The following is a 26387-nucleotide window of genomic DNA, read 5'->3' on the forward strand; positions in this document are numbered from 1 at the left end:
ATCCATCCCCCTGTAACACTCACGGATGCTAACAAACCTCTTCAGTCCTCACTGCCTCGGTGTCCACTGACCCGGGGAGCCAAACGGGTGCCTGAGTGACCCTTGCACACGGAGCGGGGGCGGCGTGAGAGCCTCCACGCTGGACACACTGTGCCGGGAGGTGGGAGGTGAGTCTGGAGGGGGTGCGACTCCAGAGACAGAGGGACCAGGAGGGGAGCAGGCAGGAGAAGCAGGCGGCAGGAGCCTGGACCGTGGCGGTGCACAGCGAGAGAGAACGCAGCCAGAGGCAGAGCAGAGACGGCCGAGGACAGAGCGCGCCAGCAGAGGCCCGGACTGCTCTGCTGGGTGCCGGGGTGCCGGCAGGACCGTGCGGCTGGAGAACACAAAGCGGCTTGCTGACACTGACGAGGCGGCGCTTCTGTGGAGTCCGAGGTGCCTGAGGGCGTCCGGGGGGTGCGGTCCACGGGGAGGACAGCTCGGGGCTGGGAGAGAGGCTGGGCAGAGGGAGCCCTGGGGACAGCGGCTGCGGGGGGTGGGGGGGGTGGCGGTTTGCGGTGCCTTGAGAGGAACTCGGGAGGGGCGGGAGAGGAGAGGGTCTGACAGAGACAGGAGAGGCGCCTCCAGAGTGCTGGCCCGCCCCCGCCCCGCGCATCCCTTCCGCCCCGACCTCCTTCCGTATCCATGGATAAACCCTGTCCAACTCATCCAAATGAGGCTTTTTGTTTGGGCTTCACACACCCCCAAAAGCAAGGTCACTGAAGAGGTCCACACTGTTGACCCACCGCAAGTGTTCAGCCTTAACCTGACTCTTCTCAGCCCATGGACACAGCAGCCTGAGCCTCCACCCCACGCCCCCGGGCCCCCTCGGGAGGACTGAGCACCAGCCCATGGACACAGCAGCCTGACGCCTCCACACCAAGCCCCCAGCCCCCTCGGGAGGACTGAGCGCCGGCCCATGGACACAGCAGCCTGATGCCTCCACACCACGCCCCCGACCTCCTCCGGAAGACCGAGCACTCAGTCTCCTAGGCAGCCCTACCCTACACAACAGCGGACGGCCAGTCCTCTGACCCAACCCTGAAAGCCAGGGTCTGTCTATGACAAACAGGGTTAATTTCACTCATGTTTAAACACAGTCATAGAAGTCAGAAAGAAAATGACCAACATGGGAAACACGGAAAAAGGATATAAAGAGCTTGCAGAAAGAAATTCAAGCACTTGTAACACATAGAAAAGAGGTTACTTAACTCAGTCATGAGAAAAATACAAACTAGAACTGAGCTAGCACAGCACCCTGGCAAAAATCCAAGCCTGATGCCATGCTGGTGGGAACTTGGCAGTAACTATGACAATCATACGTTTCACGTGACCGAGGCTTTTCTTTATGGAAACATCCTACAGAAACAGGCCTGTGTGTGAACTGGAGTATGGATCACCTTATTGATTACGGCACTGCTGGTGACAGCAGAAGATTGGGAAAGACCCAGCTGCCTGCAGACCCAGGCCTGGGGAAATAAGCAACAACGATCCAGACTATGGAAAACCTGCAACTGTGAACAGAAGAACGAGGACGCTCCACGTGCATGGACACGCACAGCTCTGCGACATACAGAGAGCGGAAAAAGCCAGGTGGCAAGGCACCCTGTCTATTTGAAAAAGGTGAAAACTCTGTACTCTTACTTTGACAGGCACAAATGAAACGGAGCAGGACCCTGCGGTCCCTGTCCCCTGGCCATGTCCTCTGCCTGCTTTCTGTCTGTGGAAAACTTTAGTCAAAGAATCAGCTTAATCAGAGAAGTGAGAAATGTGGAAACAAAGGAAAACAGTCAAAGGAGACTAAATAATAATAATGTCACTAAGCACAGTCAAGGACTTTCAGTTCTGTCTCAAGGGCTAACATTCTGAGCCGTATCCTGTGAGCTGTCTTACAGATGCTGAAACCCCAGGCGGAGAAGTTACCTGCATGATGACCAGACTGTGCCCACAACATGAGCTGCAACAATTCCGAGAACTGGCCTCAAAAAATGGGAACAGACAGACTCTGGAACTGAAGGTTAACTGCTCCTAGAACAGCCAAGGTGACGCTGGTCAGACCACCGATGACCAGTTGAAGATGACTGCTCGAGATGACTGTGCTGTTTCTACATGCCGTCCCTGGCCGCCACTCTCTATAAAAACTCTCACCCCTGCTTGTCAGAGGTGGAGGTAGTTGGCCTTTGGACAGATGTTCGCCCCTCTCCCCCACAGTTGCTGGCCTCTAAAACAAAGCAATCTTTCCTTTCCACCAACCTGGTTTATTGGCTTTTGAGTGGCAAGTAGCCAGACCCACACACTCCTCGTGGTTAAGATCCTGGTGCCCAGCGTGGGGCTGGCTCCTGCGCTTTCATGGTGCCTGGCTGTCCTGGTATTCCCAGGGGGCGCTGTGGCCATGACATGTACCAGCTTGCCGCTCGTGGCTAGCCAGCCCTGATTAGAGGATGTGGGGATGTTTCGAGCAGCTGCCTAAACCATTTGTTCTGAGGATCCTCCCTGTTTCTCCCCTGCTTGGCTCTGGCTACAAGCTTAATCTTTTCCTTGGTAGAATGGAAACTAGTATTTGGGGAAAGCTGACGAGCTCCAAGACCAGGTAAGTCCACCAGTGTGCAGACAGGCAACCTTCCCATTTGTGTGCGCTGGTGCCATTTGGGCATTCTTGTCAACTGGTTCTGACTGCCACTGAGGACTGTTTGTGAGCCCTGGTACTATCTGGTCCAATTTAATTCAGATGACCATTGTATCTACTACTGTGGGCAAGAATCCCTTAGAAATGGAGTAGCCTTCATAGTCAACAAGAGAGTCCGAAATGCAGTACTTGGGTGCAATCTCAAAAACGACAGAATGATCTCTGTTTCCAAGACATTCAATGTCACGGTAATCCAAGTCTATGCCCCGACCACTAATGCCAAAGAAACTGAAGAGTTCTATGAACACCTACAAGACCTTCTAGAACTAACACCAAAAAAAGATGTCCTTTTCATCACAGGGGACTGGAATGCAAAAGTAGGAAGTCGAGAGATACCTGGATTAACCAGCAAGTTTGGCCTTGGAGTACAAAATGAAGCAGGGCAAAGGCTAACAGTTTTGCCAAGAAAATGCACTGGTCACAGGAAACACAATCTTTCAACTTAGCAAGAGACAACACTACACATGGACATCTCCAGATGGTCAATAATGAAAGCAGACTGATTATATTCTTCGCAGCTGAAGATGAAGAAGCTCTATACAGTCAGCAAAAACAAGACCAAGAGCTAACTGTGGCTTAGATCATGAACTCCTTATTGCAAAATTCAGACTTAAATTGAAGAAAGTAGGGAAAAGCACTTGGCCTTTCAAGTATGACCTAAATCAAATCCCTTATGATTATAGACTGGAGGTGACAAACAGATTCAAGGAATTAGACCTGGCAGACGGAATGACTGAAGAACAATGGGCAGAGGTTCGTAACATCCAACAGGAGGTGGTGATCAAAACCATCCCCAAGAAAAACAAATGCAAAAAGGCAAAATGGCTGTCTGAGGAGGACTTACAAATAGTTGAGAAAAAAAGAGAAGTGAAAGACAAAGGAGAAAGGGAAAGACGAATGTAGAGTTCCAAAGAATAGCAAGGAGAGATGAGAATGCCTTTTTAAGTGAACAGTGCAAAGCAAGAGAGAAAAACAACAGAATGGGAAAGACTAAGATCTCTTCAAGAAAATTGGAGATACCAAGGGAGCATTTCATGCAAAGACGGGCACAATAAAGAACAGAAATGGTATGGACTTAGGAGGAAGCAGAGATATTAAGAAGAGGTGGCAAGAATACACAGAAGAACTATATAAAAAAGATCTGAATGACCCAGATAACCATGAGGGTGTGATCACTCACTTAGAGTCAGACATCCTGGATTAAGTTAAGTGGGCCTTAGGAAATATCACTACAAACAAAGCTAGTAGTGGTGATGGAATTCTAGCTGAGCTATTTCAAATCCTAAAAGATGATGCTGTAAAAGTGCTGCATTCAATATGCCAGCAAATTTGGAAAACTCAGCAGTGGCCACAAGACTGGAAAACGTCAGTTTTCATTCCAATCCCAAAGAAGGGTAATGTTAAAACTACTGCACAATTGTGCTCATTTCACATGCTAGCAAGGTAATGCTCAAAATCCTTCAAGCTAGGTTTCAACAGAACGTGAACCAAGAAATTCCATATGTACAAGATGGATTTAGAAAAGGCAGAGGAACCAGAGATCAAATTGCCAACATCTGTTGAATCATAGAAAAAGCAAGAGAATTTCAGAAAAACATCTACTTCTCCTCCTTTGACTGTGTGGATCACAACAAACTGTGGGAAATTCTTCAAGAGATGGGGATACCAGACCACCTTATCTGCCTCCTGAGAAACCTGTATGCAGGTCAAGAAGCAACAGTTAGAATCAGACATGGAACAATGGACTGGTTCCAAATTGGGAAAGGAGGATGTCAAGGCTGTATATTGTCACCCCGCTTATTTACCTTCTATGCAGAGTACATCATGCGAAATGTCAGGCTAGATGAAGCTCAAGCTGGAATCAAGATTGTGGGGAGAAAAAAAAAAGATTGTGGGGAGAAACATCAATAACCTCAGATATGCAGATGATACCACCCTAATGGCAGAAAGTGAAGAGGAACTAAAGAGCCTCTTGATGAAGGTCAAAGAAGAGAGTGAAAAAGCTGGCTTAAAACTCAACATTCAAAAAACTAAGATCATGACATCTGGTCCCATCAACTTCATGGCAAATAGATGAGAAAACAGTGGAAACAGTGACAGACTACTTTTTTGGGCTCCAGAATCACTGCAGATGGTGACTGAAGCCAAGAAATGAAAAGACTTGCTCCTTGGAAGAAAAGCTGTGACAAACCTAGACAGTGTACTAAAAAGCAGAGACATCATTTCGCCAACAAACGGACATACAGTCAAAGCTATGGTTTTCCAGTAGTCATGGAAGGATGTGACAGTTGGACCATAAAGAAGACAGAACACTGAAGAATTAATGCTTTCAAACTGTGATGCCAGAGAGGACTCTTGAGAGTCCCTTGGACAGCAAGGAGATCCAACCAATCAACCCTAAAGGAAATCAACCTTGAATATACAGTGGAAGCACTGATGCTGAAGCTGACGCTCTAATCCTTTGGCTACCTGATGCAAAGAGCCAACTTACTGGAAAAGATCCTGATGCTGGGAAAGATTGAAGGCAGGAGGAGAAGGGAATGAAAGAAGATGAGATGGTTGGATAGCATCACCAATTTCAATGGACATGAGTTTGTACAAACTCCGAGATAGTTTAGGACAGGGAAGCCTAGAGTGCTGCAGTCCATGGGGTTGCAAAGAATTGGACACAACTGAGCAGCTAAACAGCAGTGCTATTCTGGCATTCCTGCCAGCTAGTTATGATGAGTGTATGATGTTGAGAACTGTTTGGAACATGAGGTGCTAGTTGGCACTCCTGCCCCCTGGTTGTGGGTGTCTAATGTTGAGGATCATTTGTGAGCACTGACTGCTATTGGGCATTTTTGCCAGTTGGTTCTGATGTCTGTCTGCCAATGAGGACTGTCTGTGAGCATGAATTGCTACTTGGGCATTCTTGCTAACTGGTTCTGACATCCGACTACCACTGAAGACCATCTGTGAGCACCAAGTGTCATAAGGACATTTTCCCAATTGGTTCTGAGATCTGATTGCTTTGAGGACCGTTTGTGTCAGGGAAGTGTTTGTTTCAGGCTCTAAACCGGTCACCCTCAGAGAGAGCTTGTGACAGATTTGTCATTTGGTGTGTGAGCATGTATTCCATTTGTATGACTGGTACTCTTGTTGCCTTAGGTAAAATGGGAAATTCAGGTTCAATTCATTAAGAAAAATTTTAGCTGGGAAATTATGACTAAAGAAAAAGAAAGCTGATTTATTTTGCACAATGTATGTTTGGCAACAGTATTCTTTAGAATCTGAAAAAAAATGGTTAGGATGAAACTCTTGGAATTCACAAAACCCGGGTTTTTGCATATGCAGTTAGGGAAAGCTAGCTTGATAGAACACTTTTTTTTCAGACCCTGATAAAATAAAAATATGCGTAGGAGGAAATCTGAAGTTAAGGCTTGTTGTGTCCTTGAAATACAACCAGAGTCCATGTTGCCTGGAATGCCAGCCATGGGTTAATTATAAAACTTCAAACTAAGAGGGGAAAAAAAAAAGGAGGAAAGCCTTTTAAGATTGAGTATGTAAATTTGGCTATTCTACCTATTATCCATAAACTGGTAAGTTTAATTGCAATGCCTATTCATGAAATGTGAAAAGATAAAACAATGAGATCTCTGTTGGTCTGGACATTTGTATGTCTCAATATGTGTTTTTGTCTTTGGATGATATTGCTGAGGTTAATTTGTAAAGGAGCTCTATTTAATTTGCCTTAAAAAAATATGAGCACTTACAAATCAAACAAATTTAAGTTTACCTACTTTGTCTTCTTATAAGACCAAGAGGGAAATTAAAGATGTTTTGGTTTATTAAACATGCATGTTATACCACTGAAGAAAAATTATGCTATGAAAAAATGTATGTTTTTAGATGTTGTGGAGTATGTTCTTAAGTTTGCCAATCAGAAAATGCTGGTGTACCATTTCAATCACTTGGTTTTCTTAAGGTTTCAAGAGTTAAAAATTGTGAAATGTGAAAATGATAACGTTTCTATGTGTAAAACAAACAGGATATGAGTTGCTGGTGAAGAAAAGGTATAAACAAATGGAAATATTTTTGTTAAAAAAAAAAAAAAAAGATAATACTGTCCTACAGTTGTTTATTTCTGGATAGGGAAATACAGGACAAATTTGTTTGGATCCAAAAAATGATAAAAGGTTTATAAAAAAGGAACTTTGAGAACAAAATTTTGTATGCTGTCAGGATTAAGATTAGACTAAATATAATTAGGTATATAAATTGTTATTAACAGTAAACTGATGCAAGACTAAATTTTTTTTTCTCTTTGTTGAAAAAACAATTCTCGTGGAATACTGATCTAATTCTGATAACAGAGACTTCTAATGGAAAGCAATTGTTTTGTTTCTAATCATACTTTTGACCCTAATATTCAGGATGGAAAAAATTGTCCAGTAAAGATGTCACAGAGTATAACTACTCATGATGTATATAGCACTACTGGCTTTAATTTTATAGCTTAAAGCACATGTACAATGTTTGTGTGAAAACTGGGTACAGATGATAAAATGTGTGGCCTATAACACATTTCCCTATGAACATACCCAGAGCCTGTTCATGGCATCTGAGTAGTTATCTCCTGATGTGGACAACTAGTCAAGTATATAAATAAAAAGGAGGCCTAGCACCAAGGGACATGGATGGACCCAGAGCAGGTGAACCACTCTGGCAACACTGGAAAATATACTGATTATCAACACTATCTATGGAAAGAGTCGCAACTTAAAAGGGGAAAATGAGGGATGAAGTGCTCACATACTGAGGTATGGGGAAGTCATTCTGACCTATATATGATTAAGTTTGAACTTTAGGCTAAATAAAACAGCCTGTTTGTGGCCTATTAAACAGACACTGTACATCAGCTTTAATCATGAAGACAGAACAGTACAAAGGTGCATTTTGATTATTATCCTCACTGTAATATGTCTAGTAATTTTCTAATGTTTGTCCAGGTACTACGAAAGTTTATTGCCTTTCCTGTTCTGTACTTGTCCCTCCTCAAGACTGAGAAAATCAAAGAAAAGGGGGGACTGAAATGGAGCAGGACCCTGTGGTCCTCACCCCTGGCCATGTCCTCTGCCTGACTTTCATCTGTGGAAAACTTTAGTCTAAGAATAAGTTTAATCAGAGAAGTGAGAAATGTGGCAACAAAGGAAAACAGTCAAAGGAGGCTAATAATAATGTGGTCATTAAGCACAGCCAAGGACCTTTAGTCTTTTCTCAAGAGCTGTAAGGTAATATTCTGAGCCGTATCCTGTAGCTGTCTTATAGACTCTAAAACCCAAGGTGGAGAAGTTAACTACACGATGACCAGGCTGTACCCACAACACAAGCTGCCACAACTGGCCTCAAAGAAACGGCAACAAACAAACCCTGGAGCTGAAGATTAACTGTACCAAAAACAACCAAGATGACGCTGGTCAGACCACCGACGGCCATTTTGAAGATGACGGCTGGAGATGACTGTGCTCTTTCTGCATGCAGTCCGCCCCCCACTCTGTCTATGAAAGCTCTCCCCGCTGCTTACGAAGGGGCAGGGGTGTCAGCCTTTGGACAGACGTCCACCCCTCTCCCCCTACAGTTGCTGGCATCTGAAGTAAGGCAAACTTTCCTCTCCACCAACCAGTAAGCAGTCAGACCGCATACTTCTTTTGAGAACACAAAGAAACTGTAAAAAGACATAAGAAATGAATATTGGGGTTGGGGGGGTTCCTTTCCTGGCGGTGCAGTGGATAAGAATCCACCTGCAAATGCAGGGGATACAGGTTCGATCCCTATTCTGGGAAGATCCCACATATCACAGAGCAGCTAGGCCTGTGCACAACTATTGAGCTGTGCTCTAGAGCCGGGAGCCACAGCTGCTCAGCCCCAGCGCCCTGGAGCTCGCGCTCCTCAAGAGAAGCCACTGCCACGAGCAGCCCGCCCACTGCCACTGGAGAGCAGGCTCTCCACAACCAGAGAAAGCCCAGGCAGCAAGGGAGACCCAGGACAGCCAAAAAAGAGAGGAAAACCAGTGGCAGGGAAGGGAAGAAGTGGGTGCAGGAGCGGAGTGATGACAGAGAGATGAAGGCTCTTATTAACTTTTTTAAACCATGTGAATGTGTCACTCACTCAAAAATTCTTCTGGAAAAATACATTCACCACTGTTTAAAACGAAGTGTGTAGTTTTCCAAATATTCGGCTTTTGTTACGAATTTCCAGTAACATCTGGTAGAAAACCTGGAGTCTCCCGACTGACCAAGGACCACAAGGCATCCCCAGATAGAGAAACTCGGACAGACGTCTCATCTAGGCTCCTGCCCAAGTGGGATGTTTGTTTTAAAAATGCAGTTTGTTACTCTCAAAATATAGTCAGTAACTAGAACTGACTTATTATCTAACAGAGGTCCTTAAGTCAGGGTTTGCTCTAGCAAATAGTTTATAATTCATACTACAGCTACTGAAGAGCTCTTCACCATGTGGGCCCTCGAGTTGTCTATGTTGAGTCATTTGTACAGATTTTCCTGACCCAGCTACCCCACAGAAATCTATAAAACTCCAACCTGTGCACCCAAGGGACAACACAGCTGAAATTTACAACAGACTTTGTGTTTCCTCTGGGATTATTAGTTTCTTTCCCCTATTCCTACCCTGCCCCAGAAAACATCCCGTTTGTGACGGGTAAGAGAATTTGTAAAATCACCTAAAATTCTACGCTCTTAAAACCTTTCCTCTCTTCGTTTTATCTCAAAGCTAAACAACCTTCACTGGCATGTTTTCTAGGATAATCAGATGTCAGTTATAGTTATTATAAGTAACATCAATTACTGAAAAATTAAGTTTTTATGTCCCAGTTCTCTTGAGGGAAAAACATAAGATGACTCAAAGGATCTTTAAAAAGCTTTGGTCTTGTAAGCATCTATCTTAAAGAACATCTCAGAAATGCTGTTACCCATGAGTAAACAACTGCTTGCGATCCACCCATACCTTCTCTTCACTTCTTTTTCTTGAGGAGTTGACGGGAGATGTGACCCGCAGTGCTTGGAGAATTCTTCCTCATCAGCATATATAGCCGTGCTGTGTAGAGGAGGGTCTACAAGAGATTTTAAAAAAAAAATTTAGAAGTCTGATCATCTGGGAAGTAATCAAATTTGTCTTTTTACACTGGCGTACAAAGCAACCTGTTTACATGGCTAATAAATCAAAACCAATTACACAGGCTACTTCTGATCTCACACCTCAGTAAGAACAAATATAAACCATTTCACCAATACATACATGGATAGTCATCCTATAACCTTACTGTCCTTATAGATGATACAGAAACTTTTAAATGAGCTAAAAGATAAGCATAAAGAGGAGGTCTGACATTGCTCCATCATCCTCTGGAGCATCACACAGCTACCTGGGAGACACTGCACGAACTCCAAACCCAAGAGCCCGGGGTGCCTGGCCACTCCCCTGACTCTCTCACCCCACAAAGTGCCTGGCGAAGGCAGGCTCAACACCCTTGGACGACTGGCCCTTTGGGGAGGATCCCGGTCCTCCTGCACATCCCTTCCCTGCTCCACACCTCTGCACTGCCAGAGCATGGAGCGAAGCAGGAAAAGTTCACTCGAATCGAGACACAGGAGAGGAGACCAGACGGCCTTGGTGGGAAGATACAGAAGAGATGCTGAGGATGCTCCTACCTGCTGAGGAAACAGGGGTCACAGGAGAGGCCTCGGCCCTGGGGCTGGGCCTGTGAGAGGCAGGGAGGAGGGAAGGGGGGAGGGAATAGCTGCAGGGGGCCTTGGAAAGAGCCAAGCACCCAGGTCACACTCAGGCTTCACCACGAATGCACAATAAACAGCTGTTTAGATAGTGAACAGAGCAACTGCACAATCTTAAAGTTAGTAGTATACTTGGTACTGACCTCAAACTAGGCACTGGAAGGACTGATGTTGAAGCTGAAACTCCAATGCTTTGGCAACCCGATGTGAAGAGCTGACTCACTGGAAAAGACCCTGATGCTGGGAAAGATTGAAGATGGGAGAAGAGAGCAGCAGAGGATGAGATGGCTGGATGGCATCACTGACTCGATGGCCATGAGTTTGAGCAAGCTCCAGAAGATTGGGAAGGGAAGGACAGGGAAGCCTGGTGCTGCAGTCTAAGGGGGGCTCAGAGTCAGTAGGACACGACTGAGTGACAGAACAACAACTAAGAAAAGAGATTTATTTACTTTAAAACTACTGGGAATAACAAGGGGAAAAAAGAAAACTAGACCAATTTTTGAATCTCCATATATAACCAGTCACATGAGTTGGACTCTTACCTGTCAACAATAAAAAGATAAATAACCTGATTTCAAAATGAACAAAGGATGTGAGTAGACACTGCTTCAAAGAAGACACAGGAAGGAGCACCTCGTTTTACTGCACTTTGCTTTATGGCACTTTGCAGATACTGCACTATTTACAAAATGAAGGTGTGCGGCAACGCTGCACTATCAGGTGATGATTAGGTTAATCTGGATTGCCACAAACCTTGCCAAAAGCCCCCTGAATAACCTCTAACAAACTTTGTGACCCCCGAGTAAGCAAAGACGTCCACTCTAGGAAACACCCTGCTGCTGCTAAGTCGCTTCAGTCATGTCCAACTCTGTGAGACCCCACAGACGGCAGCCCACCAGGCTCTTCCATCCCTGGGATTCTCCAGGCAAGAATACTGGAGTGGGGTGCCATTTCCTTCTCCAATGCATGCATGCATGCTAAGTCGCTTCAGTCATGTCTAACTCTGTGTGACCCCATGGACAGCAGCCCACCAGGCTCCTCTGTCCACAGAATTCCCTAGGCAAGAATACTGGAGTGGGGTGCCATTTCCTTCTCCAAGTAAACACCCTGGAACACCCTCAAAATTAACGCCACCGTTTCAGCAAGAATTTTGTCTTGAGGCTGTAAGAATTAACTCATGAGGCTATTAACTCATGATAACGGTTGGCTTTCCCTGGGCTGTCAGGAGGTCAGTCCACTGCGCTCGCAATGTCAATACTACCTCTGCTCTTTGTTCTTAATAAACCCACTCCCTTATGAAATGCTCTGTATCTGGAAATTCTTTTCAAACACGCGCTCATATTGCCTCAACACTAACTACACTAAAGCCTTTGTCTGTGTGGATCACAACAAACTGGAAAATTCTGAAAGATATGCAAATACCAGACCACCTTACCTGCCTCCTGAGAAACTTGTATCCAGGTCAAGAAGTGACAGAGCCACACATGGAACAATAGACCGGTTCCAAATTGGGAAAGGAGTAAATCAATGCTGTATATTGTCACCCTGCTTAATTAACTTATATGCAGAGTACATCATGTGAAATGCGAGGCTGGATGAAGCACAAGCTGGAATCAAGATTGCTGGGAGAAATATCAATAACCTCAGATATGCAGATGACACCACCCTTATGGCAGAAAGCAAAGGAGAACTAAAGAGCCTCTTGATGAAAGTGAAAGAGGAGAGTGGAAAAGCTGGCTTAAAGCTCAACATTTAGAAAACTAAGATCATGGCATCTGGTCCCATCACTTCATGGGAAATAGATTGGGAAACAGTGGAAACAGTGGCTGACTTTATTTTCTTGGGCTCCAAAATCACTGCAGATGGTGACTGCAGCCATGAAATTAAAAGATGCTTGCTCCTTGGAAGGAAAACTATGACAAACCTAGACAGCGTATTAAAAAGCAGAGACATTATTTTGTCAACAAACGTCCATCTAGTCAAGGCTATGGTTTTTCCAATAGTCATGTATGGATGAGAGAGGTGGACTATAAAGAAAGTTGAGCGCCAAAGAATTGATGCTTTTGAACTGTGGTGTTGGAGAAGTCTCTTGAGAGTCCCTTGGACTGCAAGGAGATCAAACCAATCAATCCTGAAGGAAATCAACCCTGGATATTCATCAGAAGGACTGATGCTGAAGCTGAAACTCCAATTCTTTGGCCACCTGATGCAAAGAGCTGACTCCTTAGAAAAGACCCTGATGCTGGGAAAGATTGAAGGCAGGAGGAGAAGGGGACGACAGAGGACAAGATGGCTGGATGGATCACTGACTCAATGGACATGAGTCTGAGAAAGCTCTGGAGATGATGAAAGACAGGGAGGGCTGGCGTGCTGCAGTCTACAAGGTCGCAAAGAGTTGGACACAACCGAGCGACTGCACAACTACAACAACTGACTATCCCAGCCCACTTTCGGGCTCCCTTGGGATGTTAAACAATTAGGACACCCTGAGCAGCTTGGTATTTTGACTCTGACTTCATCAGACCAACCAAGAGCAAAGTCCTATTCCCAGCCATATTCTACAAGGGGAGAACCCGCATTTGGGACTAAGGAGTACCAGGATGGTCATCAATGTCCAACCTGAAAGAAATAGCCGTAGGCCAGAAGCCACTTACCCTAACAAGAGACAATATCTCATAAAGTTGGAAGCAAAGAAGGGGTTATAATCCCTCGTAGACAAATTTTTAAAACACTGCCTCTTGGTGACCTTCCAATCTCCATGCAACATTCCTATTTTTCCGGTTGTTAAGTCAACTGAGGAATACTGAGCGATACAAGACCGCAGAGCAGTAAAATGATGCTGTGGCCCCTAATCACCCCCTTATGAAATATTAGTCCGAATCCCTGATGATGCTAATGCTTAAGTGTTCTTGTCCTCAAGGACACCTTCCTTTGCATCCCAGTCTATCCCTCCTCACAATATATGTTTGCTTTCGAGTGGATTAACCACCAGTCAGGACAAAGGCAACAATATATGGCCTCAGGAGCTTCAGGACAGCCCACATGGTGGGCTCCTAGGTCCGAGGAAAACAACTATGGGAGATGCATGAAAAGATCAGGCTATTCTATACTATCTCCACGATATATATTAATGTGTACCTCACCACCGAAGTCTCAGATCAAAATACCACTAAGCCCTTAATTCCCTGGGTTAGAAATCCTCTCAAAGACACAACCAATCTCAAGGCATCTGAGATATACTACAAAACCCAGAAATAGATAGTTATCTCCATACAGAAAACAAGCTGTATTTAGGCTTAAGCGCTCCAAAGATCTGCCTGCAATTATGGAGACAGGGGTTTAGTCCCTGGATTGGGAAGATCCCCTGTAGAAGGAAATGGTAACCCACTCCAGTATTGTTGCCTGGGAAATCTCACTGACCCAGGAACCTGGTGGGCTGCAGTCCTTGCAGTCGCAAAGAATTGGAGATGACTGAGTGACTGAACAACAAGCACCACCCTAGAGTTACTTGCTGGGATTTTAGAGAACAAAAAGATAGGTTTGAGCATTTTTATCTCCTCTGCTTTTGCAATGCAGATCCTCTGCCTGAGCTCCAGGGGCTTTACTTGCTCTCCTCTGCTCTGTGACTATTCTGTCCAGGCTCTCAGAAACTACTTGACTCATCTGTTGTCCCCCAGACTGAAGGGGGAGCAGGGCCACTTTATATTCAAGTGAGACAACTATGAGATCTCTGGGTCTGTCTTTAGGTAAAAACTAACTTCTAAATGAGCCTATTTAATTGGCTTAAAAGAAGATGAGCACTTATATACATTCTCAGAAAGATAAAAGAGGCTCACTAGGATACATCTGGGTTCATGTGATCTGGGAAATATTCAATATTTAATTAATATCTGGCATTAGAGCTAGCTTAAGCTTGTAGGTTTAATTAACACAGACTTCAGAGTGATCAACATTAAGTATAATTTTATCATACCTAGGGTTATTGAGTGTCAGTAAGTACATATTGTTTCTGAAATTTGTCAACAGGGAAAATAAGCTAATATGAAATTTTTAAGTAAATATAACTGGGATAAGAACTTCTTAGTAAACTCTATAGCAATAATTATGTTTTGGAAACATCCGTTGAAAACATTCTGCAAATTTTGGTAAATTGAAACTAAATTAAGTTCAATGACAGGAATTCATTGAAAATCCAGGCCTTTTCAAGTAAGATAAAATATTGGGAATATTAATTTATACACAGGTCCAAATTCACCAACTTTTGTCTTCTTGTGAGAGAAAAACTAAAGATGTTTTGCGCCACCTTGAGATGTCTTTCACCAACCTATAGAATGCTAACGTAGAAGACAGTTTATGGTTGCTTAAGGAAAATAGGATGTGTGTTTTCAGAAAAAGAGAGTATGAGAAATGGAAATGTATATTGTTGAAAGGGGAAAAGGTGACTTTGCCCTGGAACTGGCTATTTCTGAATGGGGAAAGAATAAGGGACAAAATATGGCTATAGAAAGTAGTGAATGCTCATAAAAGAGGAACACTGACAAAGGAATTTTGTATGTGGTCAGAATTTTCTAAAGTTGGATTAAATAAGGTAAACACATTTTATTAAGAATAGGTTGATGTGAGACTGGATTTGGTTTTTCTCTCATAAGAGAATGAGATTTTGCTGGAATACGCCTTTCGATATCAGATCATGTGAGTTCCTATGCCCTGAAGGGACCTGTATTTATTTTTGAAAAAATTTTTCACCTTAGCTCAACAAGTCATTGTTTGACTCTATGATTCTATCTGACTGGGTGTTTTAAAACTTTCTGAGAGGCTTCCCTGGTGGCTCAGTGGAAAAGATACAGCCTGCAATGCAGGAGACACCAGTTCTATCCCTGATCCCTGGCTTGGGAGGATTCCACGTGCCAAGGAGCAACTAGTCCGTGTGCCACAGTACTGAGCCTGTGCTCCAGAGGCCAGGAGCCACAACTACCGACCCATGCTCTCAGAGCCCGCACTCTGAAACAAGGGAAGGCACCACAATGAGAAGCCCCGCGCATGGCAACCAGAGAGGAGCCCCTGCCCGCTGCAAGCAGAGAAAGCCTGCCGCAGCAACAAAGACCCAGCACCGCCAAGAATAAAAATAAATACATTAAAAAAAAAAAAAAACTTTGAGATTTTTGACAGACTCCCCAAATATCAAAACTGAACTAAAGTTCTTTTGACCTCAAGATACTTTGGGGGTGCTTCAAAGGGTCCCCGGAGCACCCCAAAGAAAGATCCTAAACTAATTGGGTTCATTCGGTATGTTAAATTACGTGGGAAACATTGTCCAAACTCAACGTTGCCTGTGTCACATAGAATCATTACCCTCTCCCTGATTTTACTGAAGCCATCCAACAGACAGAAAAAAGGGTTTGAGTTCTTCTGCTGTCTAGTCTCTCACCTTACTCCAGGTCCAAACAATCCCCTGTGGGAATACTCCCACCTCTAGGCCCTCCTTGTCTAACACCCACGGCCTTTTCCACCGCATCCAACCTCAATTTCCCATCAGAGAGGCCCTGCAAGTCCCGCAGGAGTTCACTTTGCACCTCCAGGACGTCCTTCACTCCTCAAACTTGCCAGCACTCACACAGGGACAGACTAGCTACCGGGCTGGCCACCTGCAAGCAGCCCCCATTCTAGGTTTTACAGATGCTCCCCATCAAGAAATACACCCCAACACAGGGAAACCTCTCAGAGGACACAAGCTTCACAGACAACAGATCCCAGGTGGAGTCCGGCCGCCACACTGCACTGCCTCAAATGGCCCCTACAGGTGCCCCTCACTGGAGCGCCTGGGGTGACCGGAGATGTCAGGTTACGAACGAAAGGGAGCAGAGACTCTCAAAATCCCATGAGATGAGAAAGGAATTCAGAGGACACTCCAACTTCCCTCCGACAAAAAGCTACAAAGGACTGTCTCCCGGACCCTGGACTTCAATTCTAGAAGCGCTCTTGGTTGCAGGTTACTCAGCATGGCAGGATCCTCTTCTAAGCCATAAGAAACACATCTGGAATGCATACTCAGCAGCAGTAGTAGTGTTAGTAGCTCAGTCGTATCCAACTCTGCAACACCATGGACTGTAGCCCACCAGGCTCCTCTGTCCAGGGGATTCTCCAGGCAAGCATACTGGAGTGGGTTGCCATTCCTTTTTCCAGGGGATCTTCCCAGCCCAGGGACTGAACTCTAATCTCCTGCATTGTGGGCAGATTCTTTACTGTCTGAGCCACCAGGAAGATCCCAGATTGTACACTTTAAAAAAATAGAAGGACTGAAAAGAGAAAAGCTTAAACTTCACTGTAACACTGCCACACCTTTATGTAAGTTAGGTAGATGGAGAAAAATGCCCTGAAAATCAGTCTCTAAATTACAATAACATCTTGCAACTGGATCTTTACTGTCACAAGATGGGAAAATAGACTGAGATTCCCTATGTTCAAGCCTTCTTGGTCCTTTACCAAAACCCTGCTCTACCAGGCTCCTGTAACCAAAAGACAGGGGAATCAGAAAGCACTCTCGACATTTTAGATGATCCCCTTTGACCTTCTCCAATTTTCAGAGGTGAAACAAAGGCTCCTCTTCTTCCCCAGGGCCACCACGTCTCCCAGATCCCTATGACAATCCCAAACTCCACGTTCCTACATCCCATACACCCTTCATCACCCCTGAAGGGAGACTGACTGCCCCCAGGGTAGACTCATAGTGGAACTTCCTATCAACCCGGATCAGAGAAAATATAACCTTGAAGGGAAGTGACAAACAGTGCAGGGACAGCCAAGTACACGTGCCACTCTCTGGAACTGATTTAGTCCAACGCAAACAAAGACTGGGCCGGTATACTGAGGATAAAGGTCAGTTTGTTGCAGGGTTTCAGGCCCTAACTCTGGCCTTTGACTGGGAGAATGTCCAAACAGTCCTACTATAATACTTGCTCTGGACCTGAGGAAAAGCAGAGAATGTGGGCAGCAGTCCAGTGGCATAGTACCAGCTTGACCAACCCGAACATCTTGTTACGGATGGAGACGTGGTCCAAAGTCAGGAGCCCCACTGGTATTGTGAATCCGGGGATGGGACAGAAGCCATGAAACACATGATCCGTTGTGTTATTATCAAAAACGCAATTAACTATGAAAGGGTTCAAGGAGTGACCCAAGAAGAAAAAGAAAACCCAGCCTTCTTTCAGGGACCACTTGTGGAGGCTTTTGGAAAACTAACATTGAACTCTCTAATCCCAAGGGGAAATCCCAGCTATGACAACATTTGATCAGTCTGCCCTTGATACTACGCAGAAACTCCAGAAGGTACAATTAGGCAACAAACCCTGATGACCCAACTCCTAGAGGTGGCCTTTGGGTATTTAATAATGGAGTTCAAGCTGAGCAGAAGAGAGAGCCCAACATGAGAAAGACAGGCCAGGGCTCAAGCTAAACTGATGGGGGGATTCTGGGGGCTCGCTCCAAGATGTCTATCTCCATCGAGGGGCTCTGGGTAGTTCCTGACGTGACAGGTAAGAGGATGGATTTTTAACTGATACCTGAGCCACTTACTTCTTCCTGATTTTTCAAGTAGGGCCTCTTTCCTCCAAAAGCTGCACAGTGACTGCTGTCAATGGAAAGTCTCTCATCCGTTACCTCACTGGGCTTCTCCGGTGCCAATCTGAAGTGTCTGATGTCACCTGCCTTTGTGGTTGTCCCTCAGTGTACTAATAGAGACGGGACCTCCTGGGCTCCCCTGGGAGCAGTAAACAATTAGGATACGTCAAATAGCCCCATATTTTGACTCTGACTACAGGAGACAAATGAAAAGAGCAAGGTCCTATTCCCAGCCATATTCTACAAGGAGTGAACCCGCATTTTGGGAACAGTGTGTACCCAGGAGGGCCATCAATGCCCAACCTGAAAGAATCAGCCTTAGGCCAGAAGCCACTGTCCCTAACGAGAGACAATAATATCCTATGAAGCTGGAAACGAAGAAGGGTTTACAACTCCTCATCCATAAATGCTTACAACATGGCCTCTCAGTGCCATGCCAGTCTCTATGTGATACTCCTATTTTCCAGTTATTAAACCAACTGGGGAAAGCAGAGTGGTGTAAGACCCCAGAGCAGGAAATGAGGTTGTGGGCCCTATTTACCGCCCTGTGGCCGATACTTATGAAACATGAGCCCAATTCCTGAGGATGCTAAATCGTTGACTGTGCTCAACCTCAAGATCCCTTTTCTTGGATCCAAGCCTATCCCCCCTCACAACTGTTTGACTTCCACTCAGGCCAAATAGCAACAATACACATGGACAGTATTGTCTCAGGGGTTTCAGGACACCCCACACTTGATCTCCCAGGCCCTAAGGACACAACCATGGGAGACACATCTAAGAGAACGGGCTGTTCTATAGTCTGTACACGACATATTAATATGCACCTCACCGTGGGGGTCTCAGATCAAAGCACCACTTAAGTCCTTCATGTCCTTGGGGCTACAGAGCCTCTCAAAAGCACAACAAATCTCTAAGCAATGAATTAAATATCCGGTATATATTATAAACTCCAGGAATAGACAATGATCTCCATATAGAAAACAAGCTATATTCGGACCTAAGCACTGCAAAGATCTGCCTGCAATGCAGCAGACATGAGTTTAATTGATTAGTCAGGAAGATCCCATGGAGAGGGAAATGGTAACCCACTCCGAAATTTTTGCCTGGGAACTCTCCAGGGCAGAGGAGCCTGGCGAGCTGCAGCCTACCAGGTCTCAAAAGAGTTGAACATAACGACTAAACATCTCTGTTACCTGAGGAAACCAAAGTTGAAAAAGACACACGTACCCCAGTGTTCACTGCAGCACTATTTACAATAGCTAGAACATGGAAGCAACCTAGATGTCCATCGCCAGATGAATGGATAAAAAGCTATAGCTGCTGGCTCAGCAGTAAAGAATCAGCCTGCAATGCAGGAGACGCAGATTTGATCCCTTCGTCAGGAAGATCCCCTGGAGGAGGGCATGGCAACCCACTCTAGCGGTCTTGCCTAGAGAGTCCCATGGACAGAGGAGCCTGGCAGGTTGCAGTCCATAGAGTTGAACATGACTGAAGAGACTAACCAGCAGCCACAGCAGTATACACAATGGAATACTCAGTTCAGTCCCTCAGTTCAGTTCAGTTGCTCAGTTGTGTCCGACTCTTTGCGACCCCAGGAATTGCAGTACGCGAGGCCTCCCTGTCCATCACCAACTCCCAGAGTTCACTCAGACTCACGTCCATCAAGTCAGTGATGCCATCCAGCCATCTCATCCTCTGTCATCCCCTTCTCCTCCTGCCCCCAATCCCTCCCAGCATCAGAGTCTTTTCCAAAGAGTCAACTCTTCACATGAGGTGGCCAAAGTACTGGAGCTTCAGCTTCAGCATCATTCCTTCCAAAGAATACCCAGGGCTGATCTCCTTCAGAATGGACTGGTTGGATCTCCTTGCAGTCCAAGGGACTCTCAAGAGTCTTCTCCAACACCACAGTTCAAAAGCATCAATTCTTGGGCGCTCAGCCTTCTTAACAGTCCAACTCTCACATCCATACATGACTACTGGAAAAACCATAGCCTTGACTAGACGGACCTTAGTCGGCAAAGTAATATCTCTGCTTTTGAATATGCTATCTAGGTTGGTCATAACTTTTCTTCCAAGGAGTAAGCGACTTTTAATTTCATGGCTGCAGTCACCATCTTCAGTGATTTTGGAGCCCAAAAAAATAAAGTCTGACACTGTTTCCCCCTCTATTTCCCATGAGGTGATGGGACCGGATGCCATGATCTTCGTTTTCTGAATTTTGAGCTTTAAGCCAACTTTTTCACTCTCCTCTTTCACTTTCATCAAGAGGCTTTTTAGTTCCTCTTCACTTTCTGCCAGAAGAGTGGTGTCATCTGCATGTCTGAGGTTATTGATATTTCTCCCGGCAATCTTGATTCCAGCTTGTGTTTCTTCCAGTCCAGCGTTTCTCATGATGTACTCTGCATAAAAGTTAAATAAGCAAGGTGACAATATACAGCCTTGACGTCCTCCTTTTCCTATTTGGAACCAGTCTGTTGTTCCATGTCCAGTTCTAACTGTTGCCTCCTGACCTGCATACAGATTTCTCAAGAGACAGGTGGTCTGGTATTCCCATCTCTTTCAGAATTTTCCACAGTTTATTGTGATCCACACAGTCAAAGGCCTTGGCATAGTCAATAAAGCAGAAATAGATGTTTTTCTGGAACACTCTTGCTTTTTCCATGATCCAGCAGATGTTGGCAATTTGATCTCTGGTTCCTCTGCCTTTTCTAAAACCTGCTTGAACATCAGGAAGTTCACAGTTCATATATTGTTGAAGCCTGGCTTGGAGAATTTTGAGCATTCCTTTACTAGCATGTGAGATGAGTGCAATTGTGCGGGAGTTTGAGCATTCTTTGGCATTGCCTTTCTTTGGAATTGGAATGAAAACTGACCTTTTCCAGTCCTGTGGCCACTGCTGAGTTTTCCAATTTGCTGGCATATTGAGTGCAGGACTTTCACAGCATCATCTTTCAGGATTTGAAACAGCTCAACTGGAATTCCATCACCTCCACTAGCTTTGTTCATAGTGATGCTTTCTAAGGCCCACTTGACTTCACATTCCAGGATGTCTGGCTCTAGATGAGTCCCTCAGTCGTGTCCAACTCTTTGCAACCCCATGTACTGCAGCATGCCAGGCTTCCCTGTCCTTCACCAACTCCCAGAGCTTGCTCAAACTCATGTCCATTGAGTCAGTAAAGCCATCCAACTATCGCATCCTCTGATATCCCCTTCTCCCCCTGCCTTCAATCTTTCCCAGTATTAGGGTCTTTGCTAATGAGTAAGTTCTTCACATCAAGTGGCCAAAGTACTGGAGTTTCAGCTTCAGCATCAGCCCTTCCAATGAATATTCAGGTCTAATTTCCTTTAGGATGGACTGGTTGGATCTCCTTGCAGTCCAAGGGACTCTCACGAGTCTTCTCCAACACTACAGTTCAAAAGCATCAGTTCTTCGACGCTCAGCTTTCTCTATGGTCCAACTCTCACATCCATACATGACTACTGGAAAAACCATAGCTTTGACTAGATGGACCTTTGTCGGAAAAGTAATGTCTCTGCTTTTCAATATACTGTCTATGTTTGTCATAGCTTTTCTTCCAAGGAACAAGCGTCTTTTAATTTCATGGCTGCAGTCACCATCTGCAGTGATTCTGGAGCCCCAGAAAATAAAGTCTGTCATTGTTTCCATTGTTTCTCCACCTATTTGCCATGATTTGATGGGATTGGATGCCACAATCTAAGTTTTTTGAATGCTGAGTTTTAAGCCAGCTGTTTCACTCTCCTTTCACAATGGAAAGTAATATTTCACAATGGAATATTACTCAGCCATAAAAAGGAACACATTTGAGTCAGTTCTAATGAGGCGGCTGAACCTAGAGCCTATTAGACAAAGTGAAGGAAGTCAGAAAGAGAATAACAAATACTGTACACTAACATATATATATGGAATCTAGAAAGACGGCACTGATGAAATTATTTGCAACAAAGAAACAGACATAGGGCACAGACTTATGGACACAGGATGGGGGGAAGAAGGAGAGGGTGAGATATAAGGAGAGAGCAACATGGAAACTTAACATTACCATCTGTAAAACAGATAGCCTATGGGAATTTGCTGTATGGCTCAGGAAACTCAAACAGGGGCTCTGAATCAATCTAGAGGGGTGGGATGGGGAAGGAGATGGGAGGGAGGTTCAAAAGGGAGGGGACATATGTATACCTATGGCTGACTGATGATGTTTGACAGAAACCAACACAATTCTGTAAAGCAATTATCCTTCAATTAAAAAAAAAAAAAAGACATCTCTACCTTTTTGCACACGATAGGATTTTGTAGAGTTTGGATTCAAAAATTTGGGCCAATGGCTAAGCCTTTGTATCAAGTGACTAATGCTCAAATATAGAACCATTACTTTAGAATGAGGAACAAGAAAAGGTTTCACATGATTATCAACCAGACCCTCACCAGAGCCCCTGCTCCCAGTCACCCCAATCTGAAAGCACCATTCACCCTGTATGTGGCTGAAAAGCATGGCACTGCTCTGGGGTTTAAAAGCTGGAGAAGATTCTGAGCCTATTGGGCATTTTTCCAAACAGCTAGATTTCATGGCCCAAGGTTGGCCTGGCTGTCTCCAGGCAGTAGCCGCCACCGCTTTATTAGTGGAAGAAGCTAACAAGCTCACTTTTGGACAACAGCAGAAGTCCAGTCCCATCGTCAAGTACAAGGGATTCTGGAGATTATAGGTCACTACTGACTAACTGAAGGCTGTCTTACTAACACCACGCTGTGATCCTTGAATCATGAGAACTAACCTACAAAACTTTCCATACCCTCAACTTGGCTATGCTTAAGCCTGATGAGAGCCCACAGCCAACAGACTCTTGCGTCAGAACCTGTGACCAGGTGTATGCCTGTAGGACTAATCTCAGAGACTAAACTACAAGAAACCGAGGACGAATGGTTTCCTGACAGCAGCAGCTTTATTAAGGGCGGAGTTAGGAGGGCAGGGATACTATTGGGAGTGCTCAGAGTATCCAAGAAGCAAAACCTTTCCCGGCCTACACTCCAGCCCAGAAGACTGAACTGACAGCTCTAACCTGAGCCTTAACCCTAGAGAAAAGATAAATTATAAATATACACACAGACTCAAAATATGCCTTCCCTGCTTTACATGCTAGTGGAGGTATCAGGAAAAAAAAAATGAGAAAACTTACAAGTACAAAAAATTCCTCTATAAAGTATGAGGCTGAGACTTTGCATTTCATAGAAGCGGCTCCAAAACCAAAATACGTAGCAGTCATTCGCTGCCACAAGCATCAAAAAGGAATTTCTCAAATTATCCAAGGAAGCAGCTGGGCAGATTGGGATGCAAAGAAAGCAGCTCTGATGCCCATAACAGAAATGGCATTGTTCCCAGCCCTTGCACCTTCTACCATTACACTCAGACACTCAGTTTCCAAAGAGACCTGGCAACAAGACCAAGGGGGTACAAAGGTACAGTTGAGCGCAATTGTGCGGTAGTTTGAACAGTCTTTGGCATTTCCTTCTTTGGGACTGGAACGAAAACCGACCCCTTTCTAGTACTGTGGCCACTGCGGAGTTTTCTAAATTTGCTGGCATATTGAGTGCAGCACTTTTACAGCATCATCATTTAGGATTTGAAATAGCTCAGCTGGAATTCCATCACCTCCACTAGCTTTGTTCATACTAATGCTTCCTAAGGTCCACTTGACTTCACACTCCAGGATGTATGGCTCTAGATAAGTGATCATACCACTGTGGTTTCATTAAGACCTTTTCTGTGCAGTTCCTCTGTGTATCCTTGCCACCTATTCTTAGTATCTTCTGCTTCTGTTAGGTCCATGCCACTTCTGTCCTTTATCGTGCCCATCTTTGCATGAAATATTCCCTTGGTATCTCTAATTTTCTTGAAGAGATCATTAGTCTTACCCATTCTATTGTTTTCCTCTATTTCTTTACATTGTTCACTTAAGAAGGCTTTCTTATATCTCCCTGCTATTCTTTGGAACTCTGAATTCAGATGGGTATATCTTTCCTTTTATCCTTTGCCTTTCGCTTCTCTTCTTTTCTCAGCTATTTGTAAAGACTTCTCAACCATTTTGCCTTGCTGTGTTTCTTTTTCTTGGGGACGGTTTTGGTCACTGCCTCCTGTACAGTGTTATGAACTTTCATCCATAGATCTTCAGGCACTCTGTCTATCAGATCTGATCCCTTGAATCTATTTGTCACTTCCACTGTATAATCCTAAGGGATTTGATTTAGGTCATACCTGAATGGTCTAGTGGCTTTCCTGACTTTCTTTAAGTCTGAATTTGGCAATAAGGAGTTCATGATCTGAGACCAAAGAACGGCGATGCCAAAGAATGTTCAAACTGCAGCACAACAGGGGTCATCTCACACACTAGCAAGGTAAGGCTCAAAATCCTTCAAGCTAAGCTTCAACAATACATGAACCGAGAACTTCCAAGTGTACAAGCTAGATTTAGAAAAGGCAGAGGAGCCAGAGATCAAATTGCCAACATTCGTTGGATCATAGCAAAACCAAGGAATCCAGAAAAACATCTACTTCTGCTTCATAGACTATGCCAACGCTTTTGAATGTGTGGATCACAACAAACTGTGGGAAAATATTAAAGAGATGGGAATACCAGACTACCTTACCTGTTTCCCGAGAAACCTGTATACAGATTAAGAAGCAATAGTTAGAACCGGACATGGAACAATGAACTGATTCAAAATTAGGAAAGGAGTACGTCAAGGCTGTATATTATTGCCCTACTTATTTAACTTACATGCAGAGTACATCATGCAAATGACAGGGTGGATGAAGCACAAGCTGGAATCAAGATTTCTGGGAGAAATATCAATAATTTCAGATATGCAGATGACACCACCCTAATAGCAAAAAGCAAAGAGGAACTCAAGAGCCACTGATAAAGGTGAAAGTGAAAAAGCTGGCTTAAAACTCAGCATTCAAAAACTAAGATAACGGCATCTGGTCCCATCGCTTCATGGCAAATAGATGGGGAAACAATGGAAACAGGGACAGACTATTTTCTTGGGCTTCCAAATCACTGCAGATGGTGACTGCAGCCATGAAATTAAAAGACACCTGGTTCTTGGAAGAAAAGCTATGACCAACCTAGAAAGCATATTAAAAAGCAGAAGATATCACTTTACGGACAAGGTCTGCAAAGTTATGGTTTTTCCAGAAATCATGTATGGATGTGAGAGCTGGACCATAAAAGAAGGCTGAGTGCTGAAGAATTGATGCTTTTGAACTGTGGTGTTTTGAGAGTCCTGTGGACTGCAAAGAGATCAAACCATTCAATCCTAAAGGAAATCAACCCTGAATATTCATTGGAAGGAAGCTAAAGAAGCTCCAGTATTTTGGCCACCTGATGCTAAGAGCCGACTCAATGGAAAAGACCCTGATGATGGGAAAGATTGAAGGAAGGAGGAGAAGGGGGCGACAGAGGATGAGATGGTTGGATGGCATCACTGACTCAATGGACATGAGTTTGAGAAAGCTCTGGGAGACGGTGAAGGACAAGGAAGCCTGGTGTGCTGCAGTCCACGGGGTCACAAAGAGTTGCACATGACTGAGCGACCGAACAACAACATCACTTCATGCTGGCAGAGTGGCCATCATCAAAAAACCTACGAAGAACACATGCTGGAGAGGATGTGGAGAAAAGGAAACAATCCCACACTGCCGGTGGGAATGTAAATTGATACAGGCACTTTGGAGAATGGTATAAAACTAAGAAAGATCTACCATATGACCCAGTAATCCTACTTCTGGGCATATATACTGAGAAAACCATAATTCAAAAGGCCACATGTACACCAACGTTCACTGAAGCACTATTTACAATAGACAGGACAAGAAAGAAACCTAGATGTCCACTGACAGATGAGTGGATAAAGAAGGTGCAGTATATTTATACAACAGAGTATTATTCAACTATCAAAAGGAATGAATTTGAGTCAGTTAAAAGTGAGGTGGATGAACCTAGACCCTGTGAAGGAAGTCAGAAAAACAAACAGCATGTATTACAGCAGAAACTAACACTACATTGTAAAGCAATTATCCTCCAATTAAAAATAAATAAAAAAATAAAGAATGATCATCGCAGGATTGTTCCACATAACCAAAAAATAATTATTTTCAAGATTAGTTTGCATGACGAATGTGTGGTATCATCATACAATGTAGCAACTCACACCAATAGAAATGAACAATCACTGTCTA

The 26387-nt window shown here is 44.4% G+C and overlaps 1 protein-coding gene across 2 annotated transcripts in view; it reads right to left on the reverse strand.

Moving 5' to 3' along the window:
- CENPU (centromere protein U) overlaps window positions 1-26387 on the reverse strand; it is a 56867-nt gene that overhangs the window by 20779 nt on the left and 9701 nt on the right. For both annotated transcript variants that reach the window (XR_005721488.1, XM_040243052.1), the window contains exon 4: window positions 9728-9833. Coding sequence is in view for 1 of the 2 variants with exons in the window: in XM_040243052.1 (XP_040098986.1) it covers window positions 9728-9833 (106 nt within the window). In the remaining variant the exon portion in view is untranslated. The remainder of the gene's footprint in view (window positions 1-9727; window positions 9834-26387) is intronic.

The sequence above is a fragment of the Oryx dammah genome, unplaced genomic scaffold (assembly GCF_014754425.2).
Source record: "Oryx dammah isolate SB20612 unplaced genomic scaffold, SCBI_Odam_1.1 HiC_scaffold_7, whole genome shotgun sequence".
Classification (NCBI taxonomy): domain Eukaryota; kingdom Metazoa; phylum Chordata; class Mammalia; order Artiodactyla; family Bovidae; genus Oryx; species Oryx dammah.